The sequence below is a fragment of the Candoia aspera genome, chromosome 4, assembly GCF_035149785.1.
Source record: "Candoia aspera isolate rCanAsp1 chromosome 4, rCanAsp1.hap2, whole genome shotgun sequence".
Taxonomy (NCBI): domain Eukaryota; kingdom Metazoa; phylum Chordata; class Lepidosauria; order Squamata; family Boidae; genus Candoia; species Candoia aspera.
This window is the reverse complement of record NC_086156.1, coordinates 76,956,014-76,979,619: the sequence shown is the minus strand read 5'-3', so window position 1 is coordinate 76,979,619 and position 23,606 is coordinate 76,956,014. Positions and strand designations below refer to the sequence as shown.

General features: G+C 41.0%; 1 protein-coding gene across 7 annotated transcripts in view; it reads left to right on the top strand.

Annotated features, from left to right (window-relative positions):
* Window positions 1-23,606, top strand: part of MED24 (mediator complex subunit 24) — a 68,443-nt gene that overhangs the window by 24,570 nt on the left and 20,267 nt on the right. For all 7 annotated transcript variants that reach the window (XR_010067800.1, XR_010067801.1, XM_063300669.1 and 4 more), the window contains exons 9-16: window positions 647-760; window positions 3,777-3,824; window positions 5,038-5,120; window positions 13,595-13,681; window positions 15,047-15,158; window positions 16,552-16,694; window positions 21,105-21,142; window positions 22,504-22,586. Coding sequence is in view for 5 of the 7 variants with exons in the window: in XM_063300669.1 (XP_063156739.1) it covers window positions 647-760; window positions 3,777-3,824; window positions 5,038-5,120; window positions 13,595-13,681; window positions 15,047-15,158; window positions 16,552-16,694; window positions 21,105-21,142; window positions 22,504-22,586 (708 nt within the window). In the remaining 2 variants the exon portion in view is untranslated. The remainder of the gene's footprint in view (window positions 1-646; window positions 761-3,776; window positions 3,825-5,037; window positions 5,121-13,594; window positions 13,682-15,046; window positions 15,159-16,551; window positions 16,695-21,104; window positions 21,143-22,503; window positions 22,587-23,606) is intronic.

Sequence of the window (23,606 nt, the reverse complement as noted above, 5' to 3'; positions counted from 1 at the left end):
AATTTCATAGTGGGTAGGCTGGTGAGTGAGGCCATGACACAATCATGTATCTCTTTACATGCTCCATAACTGATATTTCAGACACACAGTCTCCTTTCCAGAAATGGGGAGACATTAGATTCTCTACCTTGGTCCTCATTTTCTGAGGCTACCTTCCATCCAGCAACTTAAGGTCCTTTGTATAAAGCCTTTGGGCTACTATGTACTCTTGGGGTTCCCCGCTCTTCCGTTTTTTGGGAGTGGGAGTTGGAACTGGCCATATCACCACTATTTTCTAAGTGGTAAAGTTTTCCCCCTACCTTTTTGGCAAGCATAGCATTGATGACATTCTCCTAAAGTTTCAAATATGCCCATCAATCCCCAAAGGTTGGAGACCTGAGGGAAACTTCTCCCTTTTCATTTGCCATGATGTGAAAGATGCTTAATTAGCTTAGTGAAAAAAGGAAGATACTGCTCTTTTCAGAAACTCTGTTGCATATCATTAGCTACCAAGTCATTTTTGGATTCTGGGCAGCAGGAAGCATTTTGAGAGAGCAGGAATCTGTACTAACTGTGTGAGGTTGGGTGAAATGGAATTTCTAGAAAAGCTATGAATACGCTATACATTTGTATATTTTTTGTTGTTATTTTCTCTGTTCTCGGCTAGCATATCCCATCCCCACTCTTCATTCTGGAAATCTGGAAAGCCTGTTTTGTGGGGTTGATTGAGTCTCCTGAAGGGACAGATGAGTTGAAATGGACAGCCTTCACTTTCCTCAAGGTAAGGCACTCCTAGGCCTGATTGTCAGGGAGAGACAGCTGGGCTTAGCCCTTCAGTAGGATTCTGACTGGGAGGCTGGGTGTGTTCATGGTAAACATTTGGCTTCCAAAAGAGGTGAGAGAAGACAGTATCTGAACAGGAGACTCTTTGCGTGCAAGGAGTCCCTGGTTCAATTCCTGACCTTTCCACACAGAGAACTGCGAAAGACTTACGTCTGAAACCTTGAACTTATTGCGGACAAAACCGAACTAGATGGACCAATAGTCTGACTTGGTATAAAGCGGTTTCTTTCTCACCTAACAGAGATAATTGTTTTAGCTACTTGTCTCTGTTTGTTCCAATAGTATGACTTAAGTGAGAGAAAGGAATTTAATACGAACTCTTTTCAAAATCTCTGTTACTCCTTTGCAAGTATGGTTCCGTAGCTGTTTGCTTTCTTTCCATCTTCTGCCAGCTTTCTCACATTCTCTGACATTGCACAAACCTGATTAAATATCTAGTTTATCTTTCTTGGATTTCAACCCATTCATGCCGATCGGAAGGTCGGCGGTTCGAAACCGCGCGGCGGGGTGAGCTCCCGTTGTTCGTCCCAGCTCCTGCTCACCTAGCAGTTCGAAAACATGCAAATGTGAGTAGATCAATAGGTACCGCTTCGGCGGGAAGGTAACGGCGTTCCGAGTCGTCATGCTGGCCACATGACCCGGAAGTGTCTATGACAACGCCGGCTCCAAGGCTTAGAAACGGAGATGAGCACCGCCCCCTAGAGTCGGACTCGACTGGACTTTACGTCAAGGGAACCTTTACCTTTACCTTTTACTTCTGTGGGGTTTTTCTTCTTCATTATAGCAAGGGAAAAAAGTGAAAAATTTTGGCAGAGTCAGGTGGCTCTTTAGCTTTCTGTATGAACTATGGCTGCTTTTGTAAGGTTGTTTTTGCTTTTTCTGCAATTGCAAAAAGTTACTTTAAGAAGAATGGGAATGAAGATGGAGAATGTCTCAAGAACCTGACCATTCAATGCTAGCTTCTAAACCAAGAGGGTCCTTATTTTGATTTCATGTGGCCCTCAGTGAGAATTTAAAAATCCAGTACAAGTAGTCTGCTCAAACTTCTGGCAAGAGAAATCTTTTTTTTCCCCTGTGAGGAGTAGCATGTGGGACCAGAAAGTTGAGAGAAAAAAAGGGATGAGATAAAGAGAGAGGAAGGGAGGGAGGGAGGGGGGGAGAGAGAGAGAGAGAGAGAAACATGGAGTGACCTTACTCATTTTGGCTGTGGCCCTATTCATTGATGGCATGAATTCCCCCCCAAAATTTGCTCTTGATTGATTGAATGAATGAACACACACACACACACACACACAGACACTGAGTTCAGAAGTTTTATTAGAGACTGCCTATAAGCTAGAACTAATTTGCCTAAGTGGGGCTTAGTCAAGCAATCTGCCTCTGTGTGTTTTCAGACATGGAAGGGATGCATTATCAGACCTTGCAGTAAGCAGCTAGTAGGAAGTCTCTGATCTAGCAATCTTTGATATGGCCCACTAAGACCCTGGCTTTCTGCCTTTGCCTAGTTCTGCTGAGCAGAATCTTCTGCTTGCTGCACTTCAGTATCTCGTTTTTGCAACTGCCCTTGGCGACTCCAGGTCAGACTGTGCTGAGGACCTTGATCAGGTACAACTGTTCCTGGAGGCAGTACACTAAAGATTAGAAGTTTCCTTTTAAAATAGAAGGATATCTACAGACCTACCTGATCTGTGTAAAAAGACTTTCTTCACACACTGTGGCATAAATACTGCGGCCATGTTAATCCTTGACTTTGTGAGTGGCTTCAATTCCACATAAATACAAGTTTTCAGATCTATTCTTTCTCTGTGTATCTGATGACATTCATTGCCATACTAGTGACCTGAAGCCCAAGTTGTTCTTTGTTCTTCCTCCTGGGCTGTTGTCTTTTGTTAGAGCGTGGAGGAGTCTGCATTTAGCTGCATAATATTTTTTGTAATATAAACATAAGCCAGATGGCTGTGTCTGTCTTCTCCCTGGCTTTCTTGGTAAACACACCATGACGCTACTAGCTTCCCCAAAAGACACTCAACAAATTGCAACTTAACATTCCCTGCTTGTTCAATAAATCACTACTACAGCTCAGGGACATCACGTAACCAATTGTCCATGCAGAGATGAATACATTAAGAAGCATGAAAGAGACAAACAGCCTGTGAACAAATTGGAATATTCTGGAATAAAGTAAAGATAGAAAGTAAACTTCTGAAACTTAACACTGCATGAAAATCAGATTAAAGACATCAGAACTTTCCTTTATATTTTTGTACCTTTTCCACAATGGTTGTGTTGTTGTGTCTTCAAAAACAAAATAAAAGTTTAATGCCATTCAGCCAATGTCATAGCTAAGCAGAGTTTTTAAATCTGGCTTTTCTACCTTCATCATATCAGAAGATCTTCAGATTTGTCCCAAGAATATAGACATTTACAAGTGCATAGCATATAATAGAGAAATGGATGTAACAGCCATGCTCTTGTTGACCCTCTCCTGAGGTATTAGTTGAGCTAGTTTCATATCACAAAATGTTTACAAATATTGTAATTTTGCCCAGGCCTTTGGTGAGGTGACCGAAGCCCCCTTTAGATTGTGTGCATTGTTTTCTTCATTCCTATCTGGTTTTGTCATTTTGCCATCTTTACTCTTTATTTGTTGTTGTTGTTTTCTTGTTTTGAATGTTTTTACAATTTGTAAACGGCCTAGAGTTGCTGGGAGTCAGGCAGCGTATACATTTAATGAAGAAGAAGAATGAAAGAAGGGCTAACAGAATCTTGAAAATGATCCAGTTTATGGGGGAAATGGAAATAGGTTTGTATGGGAAAAACAACGTCAGATGGGATCTGAGGACATAAAATCTTTGTATTGTTACAAAGACAATACAAGGACAGGAGAAAAGGATGTGGGGAAAAAGACTAGGAACAACGATTGCTAAGAGGCTAATTTTGTTCCTTTTTTTTAGATTCCACAAGTCTTGGTAAAACTGAAAAAGTATCCTCAAGGAGAAAAGGTAAAAATATACCAGTTACATATACGTAACTATATACATGCACATACGCATACATATTTTTAAGGCTGTTTCTGTTTTGTTTTGTTTCCCATATTTGATTTTTTAATATGGGAAACAAAACAGAAACAAATCCATCACGACCTCCCAATTTATAATGAACATTGCTAAGCTAGTGGTGATTTTAATATCATGTAAACTTCAAGAGTGTCCATGTCAGTGACTGCTAAGAATGAGGTCCCCATATTGAGGAGTAACGTAGTTTTGATTATTGGTTTGATTATGAGTTCTTAGAGCAAAGAGGAAACTAACAGTGAATTTATGGCTGACTTGGGATTTGAATCTAGATCTCCCCAATTTATTTTAGGAGGCCATATAGTGATCTTTTAAGAAAATTAAATGGGGATAGACCATGCTCACCAACAGCTTTTATTTAAGTTTTAACCTGTTCTTAAGATTCTCCCTTTTAAAATTAGACATCATCATAATCTGCTGCTGCTACTTCTGCTTCTCCTCCTTCAAAACACACATAGACGCATACACCCACACAAACCCATCCACCTCCATATTTAAATTCCACTGGAAACTGGAAATGACTAAAGAGCCTTTGTCCAAAGCACCAATCATCTTTTTATCCAAGGTAATCACATAAAATGTAGATAACAATATACCACATACAAAGGTAGGGGAAAAGAAGCAGTGCTTTACCACTTGCAGAGTTTCTCTGTGCACACCACAGAAAGAAACAGAAAAAATTACCAGGTTATCAAATGGGGAATATTTATTTATTTATTATTTATTTTATATCCCGCCTTTATTATTTTTATAAATAACTCAAGGTGGCCTACATTGCTAATACTCCTTCCTCCTCCTATTTTCCCCACAAGAACAACCCTGTGAGCTGAGTTGGGCTGAGAGAGAGTGATTGGCCCAAGGTCACCCAGCCGGCCTTCATGCCTAAGGCGGGACTAGAACTCTCGGTCTCCTGGTTTCTAGCCTGTTGCCTTAACCACTAGACCAAACTGCCTCTCTTTTAGCCCCATTAAATGTAAAAAGGGTTTATTCCAATTACTGTGAATTATTCAGCAGTATATCTTACTGAGATGCACTGTCTCAGCTTAAATTTATAAAGAATTGGATGTAGAGTTACCAGTGCTCAATTCCTAGATTCTTAAAGATCTAAGGGAGAAGATACTGTACTGTTGTGCTATTGCAGGATTTCACAGAAGATGTGAATTGTGCCTTTGAATTCCTACTGAAGCTGACACCGCTCCTGGATAAAGCTGATCAACGGTGCAAGTACGTTCCCTTTCATTGTAGCATCACAGATTGAAGAGGTAGAACTTTCTACTTAGAATGAGAGCTTTTGTCTACATGCCTCACGAATCTCCAGTGCTGCCAGGAACATGGCAAGTCTGACTTGCAAAATAAAAGTTACATTTGGCCACAGGCTCAACTGGCTTCAGTTTTTAAGAGCAAGCAAATCCCCATTAGTGAGAAGAGAGGCAGCCAGATAGGCGAAAATGCAAGATTAAGATGGGAACGCTATGAGGCATAGTAGACCAGAGGAGGGCTAATAGTGGGGAAAACAGCCAATGTGATTGACATATGGAGTCAATCCAAAGAATTAGTCTGGGTGCTATAGATGGTATTGTTGTTACATGACAGGGGCTGAATAATTGAAAATCAGGGAAAGTTTCAGATCAAACTCTGAGGTTGATCAACCACTGATGTATGTTTGCTTACCTTCACCAACGTGTATGCTGTTTATATTTATAGAGGAAGAGAAGTATCCTACTGTAACTGAGTTGAATTGGTCCATTCCTCAAATTCTGGAGTCTAGCCAGCTTAAGGAAGACATGATGTCTGTTAGGCCTTCTGCTGGGCTGGTTTCTGCATTATATGCAAATTGAGAGAGAAACAGAGAACACAACTGGAAGTTCTCTAAAAGAAATGTAGGAGTAGCTGCTGAGCACTCCGTTGAAAGAGATCACAGATTAAGAATACATGCTCTTTTACCCTTTAACTGACACGTAGTTAGCAAGAGGTGGGGACTTTGAACAAAAGTTTGTTTTTCTACATTAAATTAACATTTTACGTTAAACTTTATGCCCCTTATTTTAAAAAAGCTAATAGCAAAATGCCTAATGAGAAATTAATTGTTACTAGATTCTATTTTTTTTTGTTTTTGATACTGTAATTACTTTTCTGTTCAGCTATTGGTCAGATAAAACCATGCAAGCATTTAACAAATGTACATTCTGAATACATGAATTGTACGACTGATTTCTTTGAAAAGGGATGTTGTTCAGTGTTAGAAGCATCTGCTTTGTGTGTAAAAGATCCTAGATTCATTCCCTCACATTGGGTAGGGCTAGAGATGTCCTCTGTCTGGAATTTTAGAGCTGCTGCCAGTCAATGTAAAAAAGTCTGTGCTAGATTAATCGTTGGTCTGAGTTTGTATAAGACAGTAACTTTCTATGTTCTATATTCTAAAATGCCAGTTTGTCCAAGTATTTAAGACAATCAATCAATCAATCAAAAGAGGGACTCCTAATTAGAGCATTCCAGAACACTGGAGCCACCCAGAGAAGGCTTTGATACAGTCTAGATTTATGTGTCTTTAGGGCCTCTAACTGATTTTTGAAGAAGTGACTCATATAGCGTCATGTTTTCTTAAGCTTACTTGCCGACAGCCACCTGCTGACTTTTGTAGCTGAATGGAACTATGAATGTTGGGATCTCAGAGCAAATCCTTCATGACAAGTAGTTCACATTGACAATTTTAAAATACAAGGTGGCAGTATTTGTTTTCAAAGGAGGATCTTTCAAGGCAAATCACTAATGCTTCCCACTACTGCTTGGTAGGAGAGGTATCACAGATTTTTGAAACTGGTGAAGGGCCAGACAAAATGGAACAGATCTGTCAACAGTCGTTTGTGCGCAGGTTTGTTGTTGACATCACAGCTAGAACTGTTTGTTCTGTAAAATAGATTAGGACCCAAACTCCCCAATGTGTCGAACAGTTAGTATTGCTCCTGCATAAAATAGCATTTCAAATCAATTGGATCTAATTTTCTTGTACCAAGCTCTGAACGCTTTGTTCAGTCCTGAAGGTATAAGCATAGGCCCAGGAAGTTTTTTTCCCCTTATCCTTGATCCTTTACTCAGCACTGCCCAATCTGTTCTAAATATTTGATGATACGTTTTTTTTGTTTCTTGCCTTTTGTCAGATAAGCAGTCTTTTATTGTTCCTGAGATAGCTGGATTCTGTGTAGCATCTGTAAGTGCGCTTACACAGAATCCCACCAAAAGTATATTGCAGATTTGCTTATAATTTGGAGGTAGGTTATATATCCTATGCTCATCATAGTAAAGGTAAAGGTTTCCCTTGACGTAAAGTCCAGTCGTGTCCGACTCTAGGGGGTGGTGCTCATCTCCGTTTCTAAGCCTTAGAGACGGCGTCCGTAGACACTTTCCGGGTCATGTGGCCGGCATGACGACACGGAACGCCGTTACCTTCCCGCCGAAGCGGTACCTATTGATCTACTCACATTTGCATGTTTTCGAACTGCTAGGTGAGCAGGAGCTGGGACTAGCAACGGGAGCTCACCCCGCCGCACGGTTTCGAACCGCCGACCTTCCGATTGGCAGCTCAGCGGTTTAACCCGCAGCGCCACCACGTCCCTACATGCTCATCATATATGCATTGAAATTTGTGGTTTGGGACCGTAATAAAGTTACTTGTTTACTGTATTGGATAAGATGGCTTCCAAGATGTTCTGAAGTGAAATGGGCAACTTCTGGACTATAGGATTCTCTGTTATTGTGTTCTATGCAACATCCTAAAACTAGTGACTGTCACTTTTTAAAATTTTATTTTAAGCAGGTGCCAGAATTAATGTTGATAGTAGCTGTTGTATGGCTTGATTGGTTTTCTCTTGGTTTCTTGTGTGAAACCAAGCATTTTGGTTTGTAAACAGTAGTTTAGGCCTGAGAATGCTTTGTGAGTCCAACTAATTTGCCTTATGTAGCGAACTATGATTAATCAGAGAATCATAGGATTGTAAAGTTGGATCATAAGGATCATCTAGCTCAACCCTCTGCAATATTCAGTAAAACTGATTAAAGCATCCATGACAAGCCATCATCCAACCTCTATTTAAAAACATCAAGAAACAGAAAACCCACAGCATCCATAGGTTCTACTGTTGTATATCTTTTATCATAAAGTTTTTCCTTACATTTAAATGAAATTAGGTAGCTGCAATAAGTTGCAATGGTTTAGGGAACCATTTGTTTTACTTCATTAAAACATTTGGATAATACTTTGCATTTTGAAAAATCATGAACCATTGTTTATTATAAACGTGTGAACAAGGTCAGTGGCTGGGCAGGAACTCAAAGATGTCCAAACAGGATTTCAATTTGTTAAGGAACTGCTTTCTGACTCATTGGCTAAAGCAGAATACAGGTAGTCCTCGCTTAGTGACCACACTTGGGACTGGCAACTCCATTGCTAAGCACCGTGGTTGCTAAGTGGAAAATCACACGATTGCCACAGACTTAAGATGTCACTTCCCATTCGGTCATTAAGCAAGTCACTGCAGTCGCTAACCAAAATATTGTGTGACTGCGACTTACAATTTTACTTCCACATTCTCTGTTAACTCTGCTTGTTGCAAGCTGGTTGAGAAGCACGCAAATGGCGATCATGTGACTGTGGGACGCTGCGATGGTTGTAAATGCGTGCTAGTTGCGAAGTGCCTGAATGGTGATCATGTGACCGTGGGACACTGTGATGATCATAAATGCGAGGATTGGTTGCAAAGCTGTCTTTTTTTTTACACCATCATAACTTTGAATGGTCACTAAACAAGGCAGTCGGTACATGAGGGCTACCTGTACTGTATCTAAAGCAAGTACACAATACAAATGTGCCTTGTTTATATAATGTAACAGTCACAAACTGGTAATTTGGTATGCAGTGACAGATTTTGCAGTATATGCATTTGGAAGGCATTAGGTTGATGAAAGTTGGACATAAGCATAGTGTTTGGAAGACTGAGCTGACAAGAGTTGTGTGTCCTTCTTGGCCAGGAAGCTGACTGAGTTGGCTTGGTTGTATCATCATATCTCAGCCTAACTATGCACAGGAGGCTTTGTGAAGTTAGCTTGACATTAGCTCTGTGTAAGCCACCTGGGAGAACAGAAAGCAATTGAACATGATAAAGCAAAGGTAAACTGTTTTAGACTCCATCTACCATGCTGGGTGTTATCTGTGAAGTCCTCTATGGGTTTATTGTTAGTCAACAATGAATGTACAGGGTTTTCTATATTTGCTGATTACATGTGACCGCCTGGTGCAACATGACACTTTTGGTCACTCCTAAGAGGATCAGAATGGAATATGTGGAAGAGTGTGGTTTTCGGAGTTCACATAACTTGTTTAAGCCTGATCAGGATTGTGTGCTTTCGTGTACTTTTCCTTGATAACGTTGCTCTTAAAATTTTTCCTAGCTAGTCTGCTCCCACACTTAGCATTAGTCAGCCAGGGCTAGAAAGAGCCAATTTTATATCTGGTCCTTCGTTCCAGGAGTAGATCAAAATACAGACAAAGATGTAAAGCAACAAACAGAACAGCACAGCAATATTTACTGCATGAAACCAATATTATCATAGTTGAGAGGCTATAGAAAATAAGGTAGGTCTTGTCACTAAAACACATTAGTGGCAAATTTCTCTCCTTGGCTCTTAAAGAAGGCATTACCACAGAGAAGGCCCTGTAGTCATTTGCCACTTCTTTTCAGGTAGTTGGGGCACCCTGTGAAGAGCCTTTGTGAGGGCAGGTTCATGTGAGAGGAGCAGATTATGAATGGATCTATAACAATAAGGGAATAAGCTTGTGAAGCTATAAAAAAGACTAAAACAGGAAAGATGCCTGGACCAGATGAGCTACTCATCTAAATGCTTTGAGGATGCTTTGAGGATGAATTTTTACAACCTTTCCAAAATACAATGAATTCTGTTTTACAGAGGGGAAAGATGCCAGAGGGCTGGAAAGAGGCTAATATATAAGTAGTCCTCACAACTGTTTGAAGTTACGGTGGCGCTAAACGAAGGGACTTACGACCAGTCCCCGAAGTTATGGCCGTTGCAGCACCCCCGCATTCACGTGTTCAAAATTTGGGCACTTGGCAGCACACCCACACTTAAAACTGCAGGGGCTCTTCAACTCCCCCCCCACCTATCTCCCCCCCAATCTATGCCCTTTTGGCCCCCTGAACTCTGTGGCCCCTGCCACCCTAGCTGACCTTCGCCGTCGTCTTATTCTTGCAGCTGACCAAGCATGCCCAGCCTCCCCCTTTGTGAGGCAGCTGCTGACTGCACAAGGCTTTCTTCCCCAGATCACGCATGGTGGTTTCCTTGCGAGACCTGGGGGAGATGGCCTCGTGACCAGCAGCTGCCACGCAAAAGGCCAGGCTGGGCATGCCTCATCAGCAGCAGGAGCAAGAAGATGGCGAAGGCCGCCTGGGGTGGTGGAGCGCAAGGCAGCAGGGCTCTCGGTGTGCAGGGTGGCGAGGTGGCCATGGCTGGGACTGAGTGGGGCAGCTGGGGCTTCCTGGGGTGGCTGCAGCTTTGCACTGCGGCTTGAGCACCAAGAAGCCCCTGAGCTGCTGCGTGGCAAGCAGCCCCACAGCCGCACAGTTCTGGGGCTGTTTGCCCCCCACAAGGCAGGGTACAGGGCAGCCAAAAGGGCAGAGATGGGGTGGGGGAAAATAGGCAGTTGAGGGGAGTTGAAGGGGAGGCAGTCTGTTACCTTGGAAGAACTGAGGCTTGGGGTTGGGAGGGACCAAGTCTGTAATGGCTTGGATTGGGGAGGGTCCTTGGCTAACGACCGGTGGGATTCAGTTAATGATGGCAAATGCCTGAGATCAGAGGAGGATCTGCTACGCACCCAGATGTTCCCTGCTATACACTTCTTCCCCAGCAGCAGAAGTGCCTGCACACTCACTCTCTGGCCAGCTGCTGTCTAGAAATGTCACTTTCAGACAGTCTTTAGAGTGATACATTGTGAAGTGGCTGCGTTTACCTGAACAGGCAAATACCACTGCAACTTTACAATGCGTTGCAATTTGGACTCTCTCAGAGTGATGCATAGAGTAGTGTGCTATAGCATCAAGCTATGCCTAATGGTATGTGATTGGCTATTAGAAGTGTCAGTCACAACATGTTAACACACGGCATCTCCCCTCAGTTGATATTCTGAAGGGAGGAGTAACTAAGGAGAGAGGGATTTGGGTGTTGTAGGTGAAAGGACAGATCTGAGGGACTCCTAACCTCATGAAAATCTCCATATGTCAGAGAGAGTGTTTATGAATATATATTTAATGCCAGGAAAGGCAAAGATTCACAGTCTATAGATATATTAAAGAAGTCACTCTACCCATTTTAAGTTACTTAATAAAAGCTAATTCAAATTCTTGTTTGAGTTCTAATAAAGTGGCTGTGCTGGTGTATATCTTCTGCACATTCTTCCAGGTCATTGCCTCAGACATACATAAGGGAACAGGGAAGAAAAATGAAAGAATTTCCAAACCAGAAAGGGTTTTGTGGTGAACTAAAAAAACAATAGATCCACTAGAGATTTTCCTGGATTAATGCAGATTTTACAGCAGAGGTATTACATGACTATAACAGCTCTGTACAGTTACTAGGTGGGCCACTGCATATTGTACCAATTGTAGCTTCTAAATGGTCTTTATGGGTGGCCCCATGTGGAGCAAGTTGCAGTAATCTAGTGACTGTTGCTAGTGCCTCCCATTCCAAGAAAGGTTGAAGCTAGATAAAGGCCCTTCTGGCTGCAGCTTTCACCTGGACTCTTAGGAGGACTCGTGAGTCCAAGAGCAAACTCAGATTGCAGTCCTATTCTGTCAGGGGAGAACAACACCATCTAGAGTCAGAGATGGAATTGCCATGGAACTGGATGGCTTCTGAGTCAGCAGCCCTTCCATCTTGCTAGGTTTGAGCCTGAGCCCCATCCAGACCTTAACAGCCTCCAGGCACTTCTGCTGCATCACCTACTTGGGCCAGGGTGGAAATATACAAGATATTATTAGCATATTGATGATACCTCACCTGATGCCACCAGATAACTTTCCCCAGTGATTTCATGTAGATGGGGTGAGGAGATTGGGCAGTCTACCAACTGGAACCACTTGCTCAGGAAGGAGTGGAACACTGCAGAACAATGCCTCCTACTCCCAAACTTTGCACCTCACCCGGAAGGATACCAGAATTTATGGTATCAGAAACCTCTGACAGATCTAGTATAACTAAGAGGGTTGTGCTCCCCTATCCAAGACCTGCTACAAGTTATCCACAAGAGCAACCAACGTAGTTTCTGTCTCATGCCGAAGTCTGAATCCTGACTGGAAGGGATCCAAATAATTCATTTCACCTCTAACTGCCACTCCATCATTTTATGAACAACCTCCCAGCAGAAGGGGAGGTTGGAGACAGGATGATAATTGTCTGGCATGACTGGGTTGGGAGAAGGCCACTTGAGAAGGTGCACCACTGCCTTTTTCAAGGCTGCTGGCATCTTCCCTCAGTTAAAGAAGTATTCCTCGCTGTTGGTAGCAAATAGATAACTGTGGCCAGACTGTCACCATCCTGGATGGATTACAATTTCAGCAGAGGCATTAGCCTCTCCTGATAAAAAGAGATCTGTGCCTTATTCAAGCCTTCAGAGATAAAACTGGATTCCTTATCTGTGAACCTGCTTCTTTAGACATGGGTGGGCAGCGTACTTTCTGCTGAGAACTGCATTCCCAAAGAAATAAACTGTTGTAAATCACTGATAGGGAGGCCTAAAGCAAGCAGTGGTGAAGCTAGAACTGAAAGTAGGTGGGGACATTATTCTCTCAACTCTCTTCCAGCACCTTTGTTTTCTTCTTCCTCACAAGGCAAGCTATTGGAAAGAGGATAGTTAATTCTTACCAAGAATGCTTGCAAATGGCTTTTAAACCTTGATTGAAGGGTGCAAGTCGCCCTTCTTGTAACCTTGTCTAGAGCACATTGAGCTACTTCCTTAAGAAAATTCATAAGGATGAGCAAAACTCACCAATTCAGGAGGCAGTTAAGCAATTTCTAGAAATAAATATCTGGAATATTTCAAAATCATTTCTAGTTTGAAGAATTTACTTTTGGGAACTCCCTCTCCCCCCCTGAACCCCCCACAGCAGTCCCCAGGAAGTGGTTCAGTGTGGTTTTGAAACACTGAGTTTTGCACATTTCTAGAATACATAATAGAATGTATATCATGCAGATGTCAATAGCATAAATGACCAAGATCCTTCCCAGGTGTTGGAACTTTTAAAAGTGATTGTTTACCTGCTGGTTTTGTACTTCTTCCTATAACCATGAAGACAAGAAGCTTCCTCATTAGTTTCTTTAAAACAATGATGTTCCTGTTCTTCAAGGTGACTTCCTGCAAAAGTAAAAGTGATTTAAAATGATGAGAAACCGCAGAAATAATTTGGTGACTCAAAGGCACACACACAAAGTTGACATTTTAAATAAGGATTCTTTTTACACCTGTAAATTCCTGAGTCTTTTGTCCAAGAAATCCTAACATCATCTCTTCCTTATGCTACTTGCCATTAAGCATTTTCTCTCTGTCCTCTTAAGATCCAGCCGGATAACATTCACCTTTGCCTGTTGCCATGTTCCTTCAGAGATTTGTACATGAGTTTCTTCTGTTGTTCCAGCTGTGACTGCATAAGCTTCCTCCTCCAGGAATGCAGCAAGCAGGGTCTGCTCTCTGAAGCCAACATGGACAATCTCATAACAAAACGGTATGCTTGTCTACTTTGCATGAAAAGAGCAAGAGCCAAGTGCGAGCAAAAAGATCAACAGTGATAGCCATTAGCAGCATAGAGGCTGCCCTTCCTCAGCCCTCGCTCTAACCCTTTGTTAGGTTTCAGTCATGAATTGGAGCAGAAGTGGAGAGTAAGTTCTTGTCTGCCTTACCATAGCCCAAGGTTATCCTTCAGCCTCCCAGGAATCATATATTTCCCCTGAATTTCTTAACTCCCAAGGGGAAATACTTTCAACCATTTAAGAAGATGTGAGAAATTTTGCTCATGTAGGTGCATAAGTGTAAAAGAATGTTTGCGTATTGTCATGTCCTCGATCATCACACCAATATTAGTATTTCAAAGAAATCCCTTTGAATATTTCTCCTTCGGGGGGAAAAAATATCTTGAAAGCAGATTGCATTGTTTTAATCCAGCAACATTTTCCTTCATGCTTTTGAGACTGTGAAGGCGTTTATTATATGAAACTGCACACCTTAAGTTGAAACAAAACACCTTTCTGCCCAACATCTCATCCTAAATCTGTCATATGATTCGTGTTTCATTTTATAAATATGTAGAAACACTATTGAGGCTAACCACAAAGGTATTAAATTTAGAATAGTATTACTATGGATTAGTAAGTGAGTTGAGTTTTGAAAGATGTCAAATGCATCATACTTATAAAGCCAGTAACATTTACATGTATTAAAATTATAAGCAATAAAAAATAGCCCACTTCTGTAATACTTGAAAACCATACAGCTATTGCAGGGAAAACAAGCTGTTCCTTAAAAAAAACAAAACCCTGTATTTTTCAGAATCTAGAGCAACAATTTTTTGGCCTGCTACCCTCCAGCTGTTTTGGACTATGACTCTCAGAATCTCTTGGCATTGACTATGTTCATTAGAACTAAGGGAGCTGAAATCCAAAATATCTAGAAGGCACGAGTTTGTACCCTGTTTGTGGTCTATAGCTCGAAAGCGCTGCACTCTCATATAATGGGAAGCACTACTGTTAGCTCTCCAGAATCATTTTGTGTTTTCATTAGTAAAAACAATGAAGCCAAACTGAAGTGGAAAATCTTCCCATTTGTCATAAGAAATTGATCCCATGAGGACAAGAAATCTTTTTTTGTTTTGTTTTTGAGACTATAGTTTTTGAGAAAGATAAACTGTCTAACCTAACCACAATAGTCAAGTTTTAAGGAAATTAAAAATTTGCTGTCATGAGTGTTCACCACAAAAATGCATGTGTGGTATGAGCAGAGGGAAGCAAGGGTTGACATTATAATCTATTTTCACTGAGGAGGTCTTAATATTTTTAACTGCAACCTTGGATGTCTTTCTTCCTTTCCCAACCAGGACTGCTGATCGAGAGCATGCACCACGTTTAAAATCTACTGAAAATGCTAACATTCAGCCCAACCCAGGCCTCATCTTGCGAGCGGAGCCCACTGTTACCAATATCTTAAAAGTAGGTGCTGTTTTGGTGCTGATCCTATGCATGTTTGCTAAGGGGTAAAGTCTTTTAAACACAGATGTGTTTCTGAGTAAACATAGCTAGGATGTGCAATTCTTTGACTGTATTTCAAGAAGTTTAGGACAATTTTTTTAAAAAAATTATAGGGTTATTTTCAGATTGTTATGTGACTTGTCTGTGATTAACAGTAGGCCTAATAGCTTAAAGGAAGTCTGAACCAGTGTTTCCTCAACTAAAGGAATTGCTTCACTTACCGCGGGACATTGTTTTTCTCTTAAGATATCAGCATCTGTTTGTTGGTGTAATAGGATTTTGTTGGTGTTTAATACATATTGCCACAAACTGATTAATTATGACTCAACAATCCACAAAGGTTGTTTACAAAAATATGTAAATTTACATTCAAGGTTTGCGTATTTCAATTAATGTGAGGAATCCGTGCTTGCTTAGCTTATGATTGTTGTCGAAACTGATAGTAAAGGGCTCTTCTTTGTTCTGTATTTATCGTAAGGCTAGCTCTAAACACATAAACTTCTGAGCCGTCTCTGGAAGTGAAGCAGTAGATTTAACTTCATTTTATCTATTCAACAAACATGCCAAAGCATAGTTGGCACAGATTACCTGCAGTTTATAAGCCAATTTGAAGTTGTAGTTTATAATTCTGGTGTGTTAATACCAAGCTGGGATTGGTGGTTGTTGGAAAAGCCAGAGTGGCCTGGTTCTCCCACCAAGCACATTATGGCTTAGTATTGTGAGCAGTTCAGGCAAATGAAATAAAATTCCCCAATGTGATGGTATAAATGAAGCCAGAATCAAATTCTATCCTAATGCTGTTTCCACTGTTGAGAAAACTTTAGTAATTCTGTCTAGCCAGCATACACTCTTTGAGTGAGATGGGCGGTGACTAAATTCAAAATATAAATAAATAAATTCACCACTTAATATCTCTTTACTCAGTTCAGAACTAAGTATAGGAACTGTTTGTGATATAATATACAAGTGAAATATAAGATTAAACCACATAAACTGCAGACCTAAATGCCCTTTTAGCCAAATGCCTCTAAATGTGGCTATCAGATTTTAAATATGAAGGAAGTAAAGGCAAAACCAGATACTAAAGCTGATTCACTACAAGGGTAGGCAAAGGTAAGGTAAAATTGGCCCCCAGACTTCCCAGCACCAGAGGAAATTTTTCTAGAGAAGAAAAAGACTCTGGGCTGGATATCAGCTTCTAGTGCTTGCTTCCTGTGTGGTTACACATATCTAGGGTCATCTCGTTAAGGAGCTGGGAGCTGATCTTTCTTTTAGTCAAATCGCTATGTTTTGTGCTTCTAATAAGGAGCCTTCCTCAGATCCATCATCCTTATTTTATTTCTGTTTACACCAGACAATGGATTCAGATCACTCAAAATCCCCAGAAGGGCTGCTGGGGGTCTTGGGCCATATGCTTTCAGGGAAGAGCTTGGACCTACTGTTGGCAGCTGCAGCAGCTACAGGAAAGCTGAAATCCTTTGCTCGGAAATTTATCAAGTGAGTGCACTAGATTAGTTATTGAAAGCCAGAGTTGTTTGTTATATTCCCATCCTCTGATAAACTGAAAAGTGTGGTGTAATACCATAATTTGGTGAGGTTCTTTGCTCCAGGCAATGGTAATCTATGAAGTGGAGTTGGCTATGGAAATTGCAACATGACTACATCATTTTGCTTGAGTAAGTTGATCCAGGGAGCAGGTGGTAACCTTTTTGTGACTCGGGACTGCACTTTCAAAAATAATTTGTGAGAGCAGCTAAGGGTCATAGTGGTAGAACAGCAACATTACTGAAGGGGAAAGGGACAGAATTTTCTGTTTACTTCCCTCCCCCCTTTTAAAGTGGGGCTTAATTGGCTTAATTCATTGATTAGAAAGTTAAGGTTGTATTTCACCTAAGGGTGTTTTTCCCCCCCACAAATCACAGAGTAAAAAAGGGCTGCTGTTATTCAGTGGTACAGGATATTTTGGGGCTGCAAAAATGGGATTGCTTCTTGCCCACTCCTGCTTAGTTCCCTACCTTGAAGTGGTGAGCAAAAGAACTATAGGACTATCTGTAATCCTTGAAGATTACACTGTGACCTACAATATGATCAGAGCTCCATCTAAGACCTATTAATAGATAAACGTATTCTGGTTAAACAACACCTAAAACAGTTTACTGTGTCCTGTCTTTGTTGGGCAAAGTATGTGAAATCCTTAAATAATCAGCTTTCTTAAGGAAGTAAGTTGAATTAGATTTCCAATCAGTGAGATGACAATCAAATGTGAGCTTGAGGAGCCCTCTCTTATTAAAAAACAGAATTAATACCATCACAGTCTGCTCTTCATGACACAGGTTTGTGGAAGTCAGCCATGCCGAAGAGATCTCTATGGATCTTTGGAAAAAGGTTGTCAGTGCTCAAGAGGCTGGATAGAGCTTCAGAACTATTGCCAGAGTCTTCAGCCTTCATCAGTCCACCATCATACAGATAAAAAAAATGCAGCATCATTGTTACTCTTCCTATGAATGGTCATACTGTACTATAAAACCCCAAGAGCAAAGTGTACAATACTGTGGGAGATTGTGAACAGCCCCAGGGTAATAGCAAAGGATCTGCAGGCCCTTCTTGAATCCACAATTAGGAAAACACTGAATGAGAGTGGTATATATACGAGGATACCAAAAAGGGAATCACTGTTCTCCAGAAAGCACATTGCTGCCTGCCTCAAGTTTGCTAAAGATCACCTGATTGATGTCAGATGAGGTGAAAGTTGAACTTTTGGACATTAGGTTGAACATTTGGACATAACATGAACAATGTTATGTTGGGAGAAACCCAAATGCTGCATTTCAACAAAAGAACCTCATCTCAGCTGTGAAGCATAGGAATATCATGGTTTGGGGCTGGTTTGCAGTCTCAGAGGGGGGTATACACTCAATTATTGAGGGAACAATGGATTCTAGATTGTATCAGCAAATTCTACCAGAGTATCCAATCCATCTGTGAGCTGAAGCTTAAATGAATGTAGGTCATGCAGCCCAGCAGTGATCCTACACACAAGGAAATCTATAACCGAATGGCTGAAGCAGAAGCAATTTCACATTTTGGAATGGCCAGATCAAAGCCCTGAATTTTACTGATTTGAAATGTTTGGCATGATCTGCAAAGACCATGTCATGCAAGCCAGCCAAACATACCAAGGAGTTGAAGCAGTTCTGTAAAGAGGAATGGGCCAAAATACTTCCAACCTGATATGATCAAAAGGTACAGGAAATGCTTGCTTAAAGTGATTGCTATTAGTGGAGGTGCCACCAGTTAATAAATCTAAAACTTCACATATATTTTCCAAGAAGTCAGTGAATATTGGCTCAATGTATTCCATAAAGACATGACACAGCATACTCTTTGGTGTGTTGTCTGTATAACCAAGTCTCTCTTATCTACTAATAGGTCATAGATGAAGCTCAGATAACATTGTAGGTCATACTATTGCAGGATTCCAGATGCTTCTAAAGAGTTCTTAAACTTTCTCTCACCATGTGAATAATGCAGAAGGCACTAAATAAATGTAGAATTTATTTGCTTCCCCCATTCTTGCCAGAGAAGATAGAGCAACTGTTATGTCTCCTTTTCCTCTCCTTTCCTCTTGTTCAAGCTGAGGTTTCTGTCTTTTTTTGTAAGCCAATTTGTGTCTTTGCCTCAGTGAAGGGGCTCTTCTGTTGCCACTTACAGGGCTGTTAAGCTTCCTCCAAGTGGCTGTTTAGGAATACACCTGGATCTTTGCTTCTTCTATTAAAAGCAAGCATTTCTACTATAGATGATAGATTTGTTTTTGATATTGCAGCTAGGATATGGAGCAGAGGAAGCCATGCAGTGGTCTGTTTCTGTCACACAAGCCTGTTATGAATAAATCTACTCTGTTCTTTCTACAGGATTTAGGTGTATTAGACATTATGCTGAAAGCTAGCTGTAACAGCGTGTATTCTGCTGTTCTGTCTCAGAGTAGTTTAAGAGCTAATTATAGTCAGCTAACGGCTCAAGACCCAGATACCAGTTTTTCATTCATGGCACAAGCAGAAAACAAGTGGGATAATTTAACACAGTCCAGAAGTCAAACTGGGGGAATAGTCTCTGGAGGTCAAAGTTCACAGGGTCTGTTAAGGGTGTTGGCCCGAAGCAGGAACAGTTTCTGAGCCAGGGGTATCCAACTTACTTCCAGGGTAAGGGGCGCATTCAGCTTTTGAGTGGCGTGCCAGGAACCACACATTAAAAAACAAGCAGGGTTATTAAAGCAAATGTGATTTCTTTTTATTTAAAAGTATTAACATTCAATCAGTGAAATGCAGTTAATAATTTACTGTCTGTATGTTTTATATTTTTCCTCTCCTTTCTGATTAAAAATTATGGCAATGTTTGGAAGGGTTCTGAGGGTTTTCTGTATATAACCCTAGAACTCCAAGTTGTAACACCTCTAATCAATTTAAGAATGGCAGGATCTGTGCACCAGTGCCAACAAGGCAAAGGTGAATTTAGGTATTGTTTCAGTGCCTATTAGTCCCTTAGTAGAAGCTTCTGTCCAATAAGCACCAGGCCTCTGCTCAAGCACAGCTTGTGCTACTTAGCTGTACTTAAATCACTGCAACAGCAATCAACTCTTGAGTAAACTTTTATTACTAGGTTATCTGCTTCCTTTTTGCCTTAGAGATGTGTGTGTATGTATGTATGTTTGTTTGTTTATTTGGTGAATTAAAACAACCAGAAGATAGGATAAATTACAACCAAAAATACAACAGTGCTAATATAATCAGAAAAGAATTTACTGAACAGTAAATAAATGAGTGACGTTTGAAGAAACTAAAGATATATCCATCAAGTGTTAATATAAAACTAGCTCAATCCAATTTATTTAATGCTCTGTTCCATAGTGTTCAGTAGATTCCTTCTGCTCTTCTTATAAGCACTCTTTCAAGGAGGCCATGAGTTCCACAAAAAAATGTTAACATGCAGTTGTTGAATAGGCTATTGAGTGCACAACTCGACATCCATGTGTAGTTGAAAGTTTGTGAGCAAGGCCTGGCGATTTGCACGATAACCTGCCTATACACTGACTATGCAGGGATGCCATGAGGCTAATGCTGCAATCCGCTAAAGTGATGCTGTCAGCTGCTCTAGTATGGTATGAATATGTTTGGATTTCATTTCCGGAATCAAATTTGCAAATGAAAGATATGGGAATACTGTGGCACTGAATGTTGAATATTTTGCTTGTAATAGCTATGTTTCTCCTGTTATGGCAGCAGCTGGAAGCAATGAGTGAATCACACTTGGGTAGAAAAAGGCTACGTGAGAAAAACGAAGATTAAAGAAAAGAGAGTAAATAAACCAATCTTTCAGCTTGGAAGCTGTGGTGGGAATCTGACATCCGAGCCTCCAAAATGCTTAAATCCTTGTTGGGATGAAAAGCAGCCTATTTTCTCTTCCTTTCCTTTTTGGAAATAAGTATTGTTTATGTAAGCTCTAGGGCTAGTAGACATTTCTTATCCGGTGTAGGGCACATGAAAGGTCTGGAGAGTTACTGGATTGAGCAGAGCTGTAGTCTTGCACCACCTGCCTCTTTGGTCACCTCCAGTATTGGTGAAGACTGGTTCCAGGAAGAGGCCAAGGGGTGATCTTCTCATATAGGACCTTTTCTCCAAGCCAGAACTACAGCAAAATAACGCCTACAGTCATGGCCTACCTAAGGCTGTGGATTCAGAATTCCTGTATTTTGACTCTGCTTTTGCCTCATTTGGGAAATGGAAATAATTGTGATTTACTTGATTTTTTAAAATTATTTTGCACATTAAAGGGATTAGCTTTTTTAATATGTCAAAAAACAGTTTTAAAAATAGTAATTTATCTCATATTTTCATTCTTTACACATTTCAGGCTCAATGAATTTACCAAACATATCAGTGGAGAAAGCTGTAAGTTCCTCTTTCCTTTTGGCTTTTGGCTTTTTTTTTTTTTTGCCATCAAGCATCTGCTGAGGCTATCCCTGAAAGTCCAGACTTTAATGGGTTAACCAGAATGGGCTTCCACAGATGGGGCCTCGGTCAGGGAAGAGTTGAAAGTGAGCATGGTGCCTGGCAGCGTAGGCTGGCCCAGCACAGCATTCCTGATGCAACAAGGGGGACATTCAAGTTATGACTGGGGTCTCTTTGTCTTTTTGGCTACCGCGTGCACCAGCCATTCCTCCAATCCCAAGAATAGTGACTTTGTGCACATTGGGTGGGGCGCTCAACTCTAGAGAAAAAGGGTTAACTTGCAGCTGTGTGTCTGCTTCCTTCCCTCCTCCTCCACCCCTCCCCCTGGGGGGTATCTTAGCTTTGTGCACCCAAGTGGCTCAAGTCCTTTGGATGGAGTGATGTTTGAATCCCACTCAGCCCAAGATAAGGAGTCTGAATATGTTTGCATGTGATTACACACGCAAAAGCTTTCTGACCTTCCACTGGACAAATGAGGAGAGGAGTTCTTGGTTGTTGAAAGATTTTTTTTGTTCTCCATTTGTTTGAATACTGCAGCTTTCTTCAGACTAGGGCCCTTCAGATGAATTGAATTTCAGTTCCTATAATCCTCCAGCCAAGGATTATGGGAATGGAAATCCAACACAGCTTGGGGAAGGCTGTTTTAGAAGTTGGATGTGCTTTAATCATAAACCATTCTGGAGATGCTGATAAAATTTCAGAACCCAGAAAAAGGGAACTGAGCAGGCTTTCCACCGGTCTTTTAATAGCACCTCTTTGTCACTCAGCATCATGCTGTAGAAAATTATAACTGATATAAGTTAATGCTGGCTTTGGGGTTATCTCCGTGCAGAAATTAGAGCAAAAGACTCCAGTTTTCTTTATTACTTATGTGTGTCTTTCATGAAAAAAAATGTTAAGCCTGGAGGAAGGGAGAGAAGGAAGTATTGAACTGTTTGTTTTCCAAAACGTTTGGTGCCCTGTGTTTCAGCATCCTTTTCGTTTGGGGAGAATTGGGTACAAAATGCCAGTGTTTTGCTATAGATGAATGAATAAATGAAGTAATGCACAGAGTATTAGCTGTAGTGACTAAAATTTTTGGAAATTGAATTCCCATTTATCTGGAGGACCATGTTGGTGAGATGTGATGTATTCAAATGAATGAAAACAAGTGAGTTGGCTTACCCCATTAACGGTGCTAGTAAATGAGTGTGATGAGAGCTACAAAGCACTTCTAGCACATCATACAGCAAGATTTTGCTTTATATATGACAAGCTAATTGCTTTGAATTTTATCCCTTCCCTCCCCATCTGAAATCTAGCTAAGGCGGCCTCAGTCCGAGCACTTCTCTTCGACATCTCATTCCTTATGCTTTGTCACGTTGCCCAGACCTATGGCTCTGAGGTAGGCACCCTCTGGCTTTTGTATTACATAAGAGAGGAGAGAAAGTGGTGAGAGAAAAGAACTCAGCTCATGCTCGGACGTTCATCTCTGGACATGTACAGAGTGCCTTTTCTTTGCCACTCTTTCTTTCCTACACTTTTCACTTTAATATTACGTATGCTGGCTGGGTTTTTTGAGTTTGTATTCCCAAAACATCTGGAGAATACCAGAATACCAGAAGGCTGGATTACAATTTTTTTTTTTTTAAGAACTCAGTAATACCTAGAGTGTAGCGTTGATGCCTATCAGTCTAGAAAAAGTTATACAACCATTTCTAAAGTTCTGGAGTTCAACCAATCCACAGTCAGACAGCCTTGAATTGAAGAAGACTTGGGACAATAGTGAATCTTCTCCAGAGTGGCCATGTTGTCAAAATTATGTTCAGGAAATCACAAAGAACCACATCCAGACCTCCAGCACCTTGGATACAGTCAGTATTCATGATTCTGTCATCTAGGTAAAAGTGGGGTTCATGAAAGAGTAGCAAGGTAGAAGCCATTGCTCACTAAGAAGAACCCAGATATTTGTCTCAAATTCGCTATAAAGCTTGGATGGGTAACCCTCCAGATTTCTAAAGGAATGTTCAGTGGGCAGATGAACTGAAAGTGGAACTTCTTGGGTTGCATGTCCAAATGTTGCCTTCCACCGTAAAAATCTCATACCACCTATCAGACATGGAGATGGTAATGTCATGACTTGGGGATGCTCTGCTGCTTCAGGACTTGGATAACTTGCCATCATTAAACAAAGCATGAATTCTTCCTTGTATTGGAATCCTATAGGAGAATATCAAGCCATCTCTCTGATGCTGAAGTGCAAGGGAGTCATGCAGCAAGACAGCGATGGCAATCATGCAACCATGCAAGCCAAGAGAATGGGTGAAAAATAATAAATTCAGTGTTTTGGAATGGTCAAGTCAGAATTCAGTCCTGAACTTCATAGAAATGTTGTGGCGGGACTTGAAACCAGTAGCTGATGCCA